Here is a 12,159-nt window from a genome sequence, read left to right on the forward strand (position 1 = left end):
AATTTAAAGATTTTAATTTTTTTCCCCAAATCAATAGTTTGAAATTTTATTATAAATAGAACATGATTTTAATAACCTTTATATATCTTAATACATTTTCTATGAACTCTTATAGCTGAGTTTATAAGCCTTCATATACCCTTTTACACTGTTTGTAATAACCTCATGTAACGGATTTTATAACACTGTATAAATCCTTATATACATTGTCACATAAACTCTTATAACTGATTTTTATAAATCTTACATAATAATGCTTTATAAAGGATTTTTAAGACTATTTAGACCCTTCTGATTTGTTTTTTTTTTGACGAAAACGAAAGGCTTGACCCTTATGATTTGTTTATATAACATTATTTACAAGGCTTGTAAATTATATATAGTCCCTTATAAATCATATTGTGTTGTGGATGCTTATAACTGAATTTATATGCCTTTGTAAATCATTTTAGACTGTTTGTAAGCTTTTATAACCCATTATAAATCCTTATATATATATATATATACATTGTTATATAAACTCTTATAACTGATTTGGTAAACCCTTGCAAGTACATAATAATGCTTTATAAATTATTTTTCATAAAACTTTATAAATTATTTTTCATAAATCTTATAAATTATTTTTCACAAGACTTTATAAATCCTTATACATTTTTTATATAACAAATTTATTAGCCTTGGTTAATTACTTCATAATTTTTAAATCTTTATAATAATTTATGACCTTTATAAATCATAATTCATTGTTTTATTAACTCTGAAGCTGAGAATCTATATAAGCCTTGGTAAACACTTTTACATTGTTTGCAAACTCTTATAACTGATTATATAACACTTTATAAACCCTTATATATACATTTTTATGGTGTTCAAGAAAAATATATACATTGTTATATACATCTTATAACTGATTTTATAAATTCTTGCAAGTACTTAATAATGCTTCATAAATTATTTTTAAAAAACTTTATAAATTCTTATATTTTGTTTATATAAAAGGAAATCTTCAAATATTCCAGGATACGGTCGAATTAAATATAAATCTCACCAATGATTACCTATATAAAAGAACTTAAAGCCGTAAGAGAAAATGCTATTGATATAAGCCTTTTATCAAAAAAAAAAAATCTATTGATATGGACTACTTTTAATACAAGCATGCAGCTAAAACTGTATATATATGGTTCATACTAAAAACGTTATATTCCTTTTAGTAAGATCAATAAGCATATATATTATCCAATTATTTTATTTTTGATATTGGACTAAGTAAAACTTAAATATATTAATTTTTATAATTCAAAACTAATCCCAAACTCAAACAACACACCCCAAAACTTTAGTTGGCCAACGTATATTGTTAAAGGTTGTTTTCCTTTGAACAGGTCGACGTAGTAAAGAAATATAATAACTCCGACAAACTTGCAACTCGTTTATTGCAATTGTAGCCTCTTCTACTAGTTCAAGTCTGATCCTATTTTTCATCTATTACATCCAATTACAGCTCTATTATTCCAGCATTTGAGATTTTATCCAACAGTTTTGTGATTGTTTCAGCTAATTCTCTTTCATATGTTTAAAACTCTTAAAACTCCAGATTCACCAGTCACTAAAATTTTCATTTTCTCAAATAAAAAATCTCCATTTGATCTTTTTGTTTAAATTAATCTAAAAAATGACTTCCAATGGTGAAGAAATCGAAGAAGAAGAAATATCAAGAATTGAGAAAGGCCAAGCCAAAAATTGCCATGGAGGAATCGAGACAGTCATATGTACTTCTCCAAGTATTGTTTGCCTTACGCAAAAGGTAAAAATCAAAAAACAAAATGTAATACGTAGTTACAATGACAATAGATCTTTTCTTCAAATTGGTTTAAGCCTTTATAAAATTGATTACAGTTGATAGCCGAGATGATAGGGACGTACTTTGTAATATTCTCTGGATGTGGAGTGGTGGTAGTGAATGTATTGTACGGTGGAACAGTGACGTTCCCGGGGGTATGTGTGACTTGGGGTCTCATTGTTATGGTTATGATTTACTCTACTGGTCACATCTCCGGTGCACATTTCAATCCGGCCGTCACCTTAACTTTTGCTATTTTCCGGCGATTTCCCTGGTATCAGGTCGCTATTCTCTGTCTCATCCTTGAAAGACCTAGATTGTTTTGAACACCAAGTTTTGCGTTTGCAAATAAATGTGATTTAGAACGAATAAAAGAAACCATTAAAAGAAAAACATTTCCATTCTTTCATAAATCAAATGTGAACATTTTCAAATATCACAATAGCAAATCAGTTCTAGTGATTAGTAGTTTATAACTTTATACATTTGTTATGTAATTAATGCACTCACATTAATTATTTTTTGTTCCATTTTTGAAGTAATTTAATCGATTTTAAAGCATCTTTAATTAAAACTAGATCTTGATCCGCGCCTCCGCGCGGGTGTTGGATTTAACTTGCGTTCAATGTAAATTTATAAACCATTTATTTTATAAAATATCCATTTATATTTTTATGTTTTGTAAAATATATTTAGAGTAGAATATATTATATTATTATTTAATATAGATGTTTGATAATAATTTTTTATTTGTACGTAATATTATATTTATAATTTTATAACTTGATGCAATTTGATGTAATTGTAATATTCATATATTAACCTATTGATTTTTTTGTTTATTTATTAAAAATGATTTAATTTTTTACAGTAGGTTTTTATAAATTATTATTAATTTTATGATATTTGATTTTAAGTAAAGCGGCAGATTTGTAAATAAGAAAGAAATACAATGGCTAAATGTGTAAATAAAAATAAATATTTAATTTGCTATCCACGTTTCTAAGCAATTCTCATTTAATCTGCTATCCAAGTTTCCAAACAACAGAATCTGTAAATGAGAAAGAAATACAGTGATTAAATATGTAAATAAAAATATTTAATTTGCTATCTTTGTTTCCAAATAATTATTTAATCTACTATCTAAGTTTCCAAACAGTACCAAAAGGTACTTCAGTTTTAATAATATAGATGAGATGACAAGACAGCCGGTTTAGAGTTCGCGTTTACTCATAATAAAAATTATCATTTGACCTTGTGATTAACAGAACAATTTTCATTTAAGATGATAATGGTAAGAAATACAAGTAATTTTTTTTTAAAAAAAACAAGTACATTTTTTTACATCTAAACGCTATTTTATTATTCAAACAAGAAATAGTCTAGGAAGTCTGACTGGAATAGAAAACCATCAGAAATCATATATTTATGAAAACCTCTTACATTTTTAGCTAATAAATCTGCAGTCGTATTTTGTGCTCAGGGTTGGTAAACTATCTTGAAATCTTCTTTTTAGAGTTGCTAACCTTTTCAGTTCGGTTGAAAAGCTTTGCCATGATGTTGGTTCTTTGTCCAAAACTTAAACTATACTCATTTATTTTGATATTTGATGATGGAAATGATTTGTATAATATGTTTTGGGCAGGTACCATTGTATGTAGGTGCACAACTTGCAGGATCGTTACTAGCCAGTTTGACAATAAGACTAATGTTCAAAGTAACACCTGAAGCTTACTTCGGAACAACTCCAACTGATTCGGCGGCACGAGCGCTCGTTGCGGAGATCATTATCTCATTTCTTCTCATGTTCGTTATCTCCGGCGTTTCAACTGATAGTCGCGCGGTTAGTTTTTTCTATATGTATCAAGTTACCTTATATCCTTTAGTTATCCAACATATCTAAGAGATTATGACACGATTAATCACGAAAGTATGCAAATGGAAGTTCTCATGTTATTGGACGGTTATCAATATTTTCGACAGATTGGAGAATTAGCTGGAATTGCGGTAGGGATGACTATAATGTTAAATGTTTTTGTGGCCGGGTAAAAATACTTTTCAGTAACGTTTTCATATTACCAGCATAGCATAGAGTTGGAAATATTTCTAATCTGGGTTTGTAAATGATATAGACCGATTTCAGGAGCATCAATGAATCCAGCGAGAAGTCTAGGACCAGCAATTGTGATGGGAGTTTACAAAGACATATGGGTTTACATTGTAGGTCCCATCTCCGGAGTTATGGCCGGAGGTTTTGTTTACAACTTTATCAGGTTTACTGATAAGCCACTTCGAGAACTCACCAAGAGTGCGTCTTTTCTCCGTAGCATCTCTCCAAAACAATAATTCGACGAGCTAATATTTTATTAGTTCCAGATATGTATGTATAAATTGATATCTTTCACTAAATGAAAACAGACTCCATTTTCAAAATTTGGCAATGAAATACAATTTTTTCATTAATCGTACTTTTTAAAATATGTATCCAGAAAGGTACCACATATCCTTTATTTCCAAGATCATTATTTCCTCCTAATTCCATAATCCTTTTGAGAATATGATTTGCCACTCATCGTCTTTTTACGGATAATGGCATTTCAAGTTCATGTCTAATATATGCGTATGAGTTTTGCTTGGGGACACTAAAAGTATGATGTTCATGTAAATATAGCTGAACAACGTCATCTTATTAATGACTTTACAAGAGTATATATACAACTCTAATAACTTGATCGTCCTTATCTCTAGGATCTCATACTTATCTATATAATTCTCATATATATCTCTAATATACAACATCTTTATCCAGGACCGGGCCTGAAAAATATTGGCCCACAAGCAAAAAATATTTTTGGCCTTTTTGTTTCTAAAAACCAGCAAAAAAAATTTAAAGATGCAAGTGTGGATGTTTGAACCCGAGTTCATTTCCACTGTTAGAAGAATGTTTCCAGTAGAGCTACATGCTGTTTATGATTTTTATCGGTCCTAAAACAATCTATATTTTTGCCGGGCCCCAAGCACATGCTTGATGGGCTTCTATTCAGGCCCGGACCTGTCCTTATCCAATACTCCCCCTCAATTTGGGAAGATGGAAGTTTCGAACTCGCCTTGGTCAAAACATCAGCTATCTGTTCAGTAGTTCGGACATGAACTGTCGTAATCAGTCCAGCTTTTATAGCATCTCTAGTTTGATGACAATCAGATTCCACATGTTTAGTCCTCTCATGGAAGACTGGATTAGTAGCAATATAGATTGCTGATTTACTGTCACAATACAGCTTCACCGGCTCATTGAGTGGCGACCCCAAGTCATGCAGCAACCGTTTAAGCCACTTGATCTCCCTTGTCGCCTCTGCCATTGACCGATATTCCGCTTCTGTCGATGAGTGTGACACGACGTCTTGTTTTGTGTTCTCCACGAGATGGGCGAGTCTCCTACCATTGCTACATACGCACTCAGCGATCGTCTGGAAGCTGCACATGAAGACCAGTCAGAGTCACAGTAGACTGAAAGCCTGAGATCCGTACTTGAACTCAGAAGAATACCCTGACCAACTGTTCCCTTTAGATAACATACTACACGCAGAGCTGCATCCCAGTGAGCTTCTCTTGGTGTCTGCATAAACTGCGCCAGAATATGAACAGAGTAGGATATGTCCGGTCTTGTGATCGACAGATATATCAACCTCCCCACTAGCCTTCTGTATTTCTGTGATTGTATAATAAACGGACTTTTATCTCTCCCAAGCTTGTGTTGTTGTTCCATAGGTGTTGCACTCGGCTTTGCCCCAAGCAGTCCGACCTCTGTGATTAAATCCAGCGTATACTTCCTTTGAGTGATCATGAATCCTTCATCTCCTCGTCCAACTTCGATACCCAAAAAATACTTGAGTTTCCCGAGATCTTTCATATGAAAGCATCTGCCTAAATACTCTTTGAACTTCAACAAGACGTCCATATCATTCCCACATATCAGTAAGTCATCGACATAGATCAAGACCCTGATCTCAATATGTCCTCTAGTTAACATAAACAATGAGTAATCTTCATACGAATGTTTGAACCCAAATGTTGTCAACGCTTCACTTAACTTTGCATACCAACATCTAGGAGCTTGTTTTAAGCCATAAACTGCCTTGTGAAGCCGACACACTTTCTTTGGGTCTGAATGAGTAAAGCCTTGAGGTAGCTTCATGTAAACTTCTTCTTTGAGATCCCCATGCAAAAACGCATTCTGTACGTCCATTTGGTGTACTATCCATCCTTTACCTGTTATCACACGTAGCATACTCCGGATCGTTGTCATCTTAGCAACCGGCGCAAACGTTTCTGTAAAATCCACGCCCTCTACTTGTCTATTACCAAGCACCACCAACCTAGATTTGCGTCTCTTTATTGTGCCATCTGGTCCATACTTATTCTTGTATAACCACATATTCCCAATAGCTGTTTTTCCCGGTGGTAGGTCCACAACACTGAATGTTTTGTTCAGTTCAAATGCAGTAATCTCATCCTTCATCGAGTTTCTCCACTCTTCAAGCTGCATTGCTTCCTTGTAGCTCCTTGGTTCAGTTTCATTGATAATAGCAGCTAGGAACGCCTTATGGGACGCTGAAAAATTCTCATCAGAGATATAGTTTACTAAAGGATAAGGTGTCGCAGCCGTACCTGGGACCACTGTTGAAGACTCTGGATCGGAGCTGGTGAGATTGTGATGAGGGGTGTCAAGGCATACGGCACTGTAACTGATGTAGTCTCGCAGTTTAACTGATGGCATCTTCTCTCTTAAGCCTCGTCCTAGTTCAGGTTCTTGGTTTGTCACAACTGATTCATTACTAACCGTGGGCGCGTTATTTATACTACCACTGCCTGTTGTGATCTGATTGTCTATCTCATCTCCTTCAGCTACTTTCTCTCCCGTAGTGACTACTTCTACAACTTCTGTTTCAACACTATTCACTTTCTCTGTTTCAATTTTCTCGGACTCCTTGGTTGTTCCAGCAACATTAACTGGATCACTCCCCCTGTCCTCAGTGTCTGAGACAGTGTATATAATCCAGTCGTCATCCGGTCCCCCAGTCAAGCTTGTTTCATCAACCACAGTCGACAACTCTTCATTTAAGGGGAAAATATCCTCTTTAAACACTACATCCCTCGAAACAAGAAACTCGTTTGTCTCAATATCATACACTCTCCACCCCTTTTTCCAAAAAGGATATCCCACAAAAATACACTTCCTACTCCTCGGACTGAACTTATCTTTGCTCCTGTCCCTTCGATGTACGTAACACAAAGAACCGAACACTCGAAGTGAGCTGTAGTGTGGTCTCTTCCCAAACAAAACTTCATAAGGCGACTTTCCTTGTAATATTTTGGAAGGAGTCATGTTAATAACATGAGTGGCCGATGATATTGCCTCCCCCCAAAACTTCACCGGCAGCTTTGCTTGAAATAGCATTGCTCTTGCCACATTCAAAATGTGTCTATGTTTTCTCTCCACTCTGCCATTCTGCTGCGGCGTGTACACACATGTTGTTTGATGAACTATCCCACTATCCAAGAAATAACTGCTTAAGCTCATAAACTCCAGACCATTGTCACTGCGCACCGTTTGTACTTTCTTATCAAACTGCTTTTCTGCATACTTGACAAATCTTTCCACTATCGTTTTTACTTCTGACTTTTTCATCATTAAGTAGGTCCAAACAGCCCGTGAATGGTCGTCTACTATCGTTAGAAAATACACAGCACCTGACGAGGATGGAACTCTATAAGGGCCCCAAACATCTACATGGATTAACTCTAAACACTTGGTAGTTTTATTGCAACTTTCAAAAAACACATCCCTAGTTTGTTTTGCTCTAAAACAAATGTCACAAAGACTTGAGCAAACATTATTCTTAACACCAGAAATCTGAGAAAAACTGAAAAAGCTGGGTGTCCAAGTCTCCGATGCCACAACAACTGATCAAATTTGCCCTCGGCCTTATTTCCTTTCGCCATTGAAACATCCTTGAAGTAGTACACCCCATCACGCTCCTCACCTGCTCCAATCAGAGTCTTCGAAGAACGGTCCTGCAGTAAACATATAGCATCGGTGAATAACGCAAAACAGTTCATATGTTTTAGTAGTTTAGAAACCGATATCAATGAACAATCCAGGTTTGGCACGTATAGAACATCTTTAAGAGATATGGTGTCACTTAAAATAAGGTCACCCATGCGTGATGATGTTGTGGTTCCTCCATCAGCAAAACCTACTAAACAAGGTGCCATATCTCGTATATTCACAAGCTGGGAGAGCTCCCCAGTCATGTGATGTGAAGCTCCAGTGTCAATAATAACATCACCAAGTGTTTTACCTGAAAGCTTTTCATTACCGCCACTAGACTTCACTTCTTGAATAATCTGAGTTATCTGTCTCCATTGTTCAGGCGTAAGATCACCAGAAGCAGCACCATAAGAGCTGGTTGCCGTTGCAACATTTGCTGCTCCACGCCCACCGCCTCTGCCATAACCACGCCCAGTTCCTCTATTGGAACCACGACCGTCACCACGTCCTTTCTGTCTATCATTCATCCACTCTGGATACCCCACTAGCTGCCAACAAGAGCTCTTTTCATGTCCTGGTTTGCCACAATGATAACAGACTCTGTCTTTTGCTCTGTTTCCTTCTCCTCGTGTGTTGTTTCCATTCATGACGATTTCATGATTCTCACTTTGAGAAGCCTCTCGTTTAGCCACAAAACCAATTGCTTCTTGACTTGCTTCTCGACTTTTAGAAGAATTGAACCTTGCTTCTTCTCTAATAACCTTCGCATATACTTTGCCAAGGTCTGGTAACTCATCTGCTTCTATGATAGCTGTCACCACATTACCGAACTTAGAGTCATCCAACCCCATAATAAATTGATGAACTCTCTCATCCTCACGCTCCTTTTCATAAGTGGCTGCAGCTGAACACGTACACGCCGGTGGCGGCTTATATGTCTGCAACTCTTCCCACATAACCGCCATGCGTCCATAATAATCAATTACGGCCTGACCATTCTGACGACATGAAGCCAATTGCTCCATCAACTGGTGAACACGTACTTTGTTCCCAACATCAAACCTCTTCTTAAGGTTATCCCATAATTTGTGAGCCTCCGTTATGAAGGTCACCGTAGATCTTACTCTCGGTTCAATCGAAGAGCGTATCCAACCAACAATCATCGAGTTTACACTCAACCAAGCTTCCAAGTCCTTACCATCCTCCTGTGGTTTTGGCAAACTCCCATCAATGAAGCATGCTTTCTTCTTTGCCCTCAGCGCATTCCACATCTCCATAGCCCATTCGTTGTAGTTGTCTCCTTTCAACTGCACCGATGTGATTAGAGCACCCGGGTTGTCGTAAGAAAACAATGAGTACGGAGACACATGAACAATTTCACCAGACTTGACCATAACTTGCTTCTCTTCATCTCCCATGATGACGAAACAAACTTGAAAAGAAAACTTCTTTCGCTAATCAGATCTTAGCTCTGATACCATGTAAATATAGCTGAACAACGTCATCTTATTAATGACTTTACAAGAGTATATATACAACTCTAATAACTTGATCGTCCTTATCTCTAGGATCTCATATTTATCTATATAATTCTCATATATATCTCTAATATACAACATCCTTATCCAATAGTTCACAAAATTAATACATGAATCTTAAATATTTTTTGTTTTTGGTTTTTCTAAGATTTTTCGATCTTCATCTTTGTTTTTTTCTTCAAAACAATACACATAATAAGCAAAGTTGATAAAATTAATTCGCGCATAATTTTTAAGAGAAAATTACTTTGCAAATAATGTTTAAGAGATTACAATTATTGTTATGAGAAAACAATTAGCAAAAACATTTTAAATAAGCAAATAAATAAATCTTGACTAAAATATCTTCTGCAAGCGATTTTTGACACACATTTTAATTTGTGAATATGAGTGAACATAGAATTCTCAATACTGTTACTGTTAGAAAATGGTGTTTAAATTTACTAATGGCTAGAAATCTTAGTTTCCTAAAAAACCAATTTGTTAAGTTTGGACACAAGCAAATTGTTTACTAAAATTTGTGACACCTCTGCATATAGCTTCATTTATGACAATTTTCTAAATTGCGTTTAACAGGTCGGCAGAGTAACAGAGAAAGATAATGTTGAATTCCTTATTTGATTGAATAATTAGTGACAATCTTAGTATCAATTCTTACCTATCTCCACGTAACGTCAAAGTTTTATCCTATTTATCATCTCTTCCATCGAATCATAGTCCAACTCATTAGATTTAATCCAATCCTTCTGTTATTGTTTCAACTAATTTCTGTTTGGCATGTATAAAAAGCTCTTTGACCTCCAGTATTTTTAACAAGTAACATATTTCAGATTCCTTTTTCACACATTAAATACTCTACTCAAAACCTTTTTGTACAAACCTATATTTTAATTTAAAACTTAACCAAAAATGACTTCTCACGGTGAAGGAATCGAAGAGGAGCAAATATCAAGAATTGAAAAAGGAATAGAAAAAGATTGCCATGGAGGAATCGAGACAATCATATGTACTTCCCCCAGCATTGTTTGCCTTACTCAAAAGGTAGAAAACGAAGTATTTTTTTTATTGCATAGTTATAAGAAATACATATTTAAAAAAAAAAAACTGATTTGTTGTTATTCTTTTTAAAATAAATTTGTCGTAGTTGATAGCAGAGTTGATTGGGACGTATTTCATAATATTTTCTGGATGTGGAGTGGTGGTGGTGAATGTGTTGTACGGTGGAAAAGTGACATTTCCAGGGATATGTGTGACTTGGGGTCTGATTGTTATGGTCATGATTTACTCTGTTGGTCACATTTCTGGCGCACATTTTAACCCTGCCGTCACTATCTGTTTTGCCATTTTCCGGCGGTTTCCTTGGTATCAGGTAACTTATCTTCTCCCTTAGAATAAGACTTATAGATTGATTCAGACACTAGGTTTTGTATTTATATTTGTCAAGAACTTTTTCAAAACAAGTCGCATAGTTTTTAACTAATATGATTGTATACAATGCTTTGGGCAGGTACCATCGTATATAGGTGCACAACTTGCGGGGTCCTTACTAGCTAGTTTGACATTGAGGCTAATGTTCAAAGTCACACCCGAAGCTTTCTTCGGAACAACTCCAGCTGATTCGGCGGCACGAGCGCTCGCCTCAGAGATCATTATCTCATTCCTCCTCATGTTCGTTATATCTGGTGTTGCCACAGATAGTCGTGCGGTTAGTCTTCCTTATACATATATATATATATATATATATATATATTAGTGTGCAAATGGAGATTCTAATGTTGTTCTGGATATATTTGACAGATCGGAGAATTAGCTGGAATTGCGGTAGGGATGACAATAATATTGAACGTCTTTGTAGCCGGGTAAAACTTACATTTTTCATTCTACTACAAAGAAAATTCATATATTGAACATAAATATTAATTTTGGGTTTTGAATATTCTTAGACCGATATCTGGAGCATCAATGAATCCAGCAAGAAGTCTAGGACCAGCAATTGTGATGGGAGTGTATAAAGGAATTTGGGTTTACATTGTTGGTCCTATCATCGGAATTGTGGCCGGAGGTTTTGTTTACAACTTCATCAGATTTACGGATAAACCACTAGGGGAACTCACTAAAAGTTCTTCTTTCCTTCGTAAAGCTTCTTCCAACAACAATGCTTCTAGTTCTAACAGCTAATATTTTGTTCTCTTTCTTGTATTTGACTGTGTTAGTCTCTTCTAGACGTCTCTTTTGTTGTGTTAAGATAATTTGGTTTCTTTTGACTTGGTGTTTCTTTAAGATTATTAAGAATTGTCCATTTTGATTTATAAAATAATCAGATATTTTGGGTAATTTTTTTTTTTGGATTGATTTTTGTTTTTGATACATGAACCAAACTAAATCCGATAAAATTACAGATATTTTTGATATAATTTATCTGAACCGGATCTAAGAGGTACCGAACCGTATCCGATATTGAATTTTAAAATACTCCGAAATACCTGAAATCCAAGAAATTAATCTAACCCAAATTCGATCTGGTATCCGAATGCCTAAGCCTAATTGTAATCTATAATATTTGCAGAATGTATATTCTATAGCATCTTAATAAGTATTCCTTTTGTGAAAATTTATTTTGACCAAATTTGTTTCCAAAAAATAAAAGATTCCAAATTAGAAAAATATTGGAAGATAATATTTCTGTTTACACTACCATTAAAATTTTTTGCAGTATTTTTACA

At 34.9% G+C, this 12,159-nt stretch overlaps 2 protein-coding genes across 2 annotated transcripts; both read left to right on the forward strand.

The window, feature by feature from the left end:
• The first annotated feature begins 640 nt into the window (after positions 1-640).
• LOC106449732 (putative aquaporin NIP4-1) lies at positions 641-4,318 on the forward strand. The gene is made up of 5 exons (XM_013891441.3): positions 641-1,810; positions 1,903-2,127; positions 3,492-3,689; positions 3,830-3,891; positions 3,979-4,318. Exons 1-5 carry the CDS (start codon positions 1,679-1,681, stop codon positions 4,190-4,192), a joined length of 831 nt encoding a protein of 276 aa, XP_013746895.2. The 5' UTR covers positions 641-1,678; the 3' UTR covers positions 4,193-4,318.
• Positions 4,319-10,243: 5,925 nt separating this feature from the next.
• LOC106448434 (putative aquaporin NIP4-1) lies at positions 10,244-11,768 on the forward strand. The gene is made up of 5 exons (XM_048777556.1): positions 10,244-10,477; positions 10,581-10,805; positions 10,944-11,141; positions 11,234-11,295; positions 11,380-11,768. Exons 1-5 carry the CDS (start codon positions 10,346-10,348, stop codon positions 11,612-11,614), a joined length of 852 nt encoding a protein of 283 aa, XP_048633513.1. The 5' UTR covers positions 10,244-10,345; the 3' UTR covers positions 11,615-11,768.
• Positions 11,769-12,159: the final 391 nt, after the last annotated feature.

The sequence above is a fragment of the Brassica napus genome, chromosome A4 (assembly GCF_020379485.1).
Source record: "Brassica napus cultivar Da-Ae chromosome A4, Da-Ae, whole genome shotgun sequence".
In the NCBI taxonomy this organism is placed as follows: Eukaryota; Viridiplantae; Streptophyta; class Magnoliopsida; order Brassicales; family Brassicaceae; genus Brassica; species Brassica napus.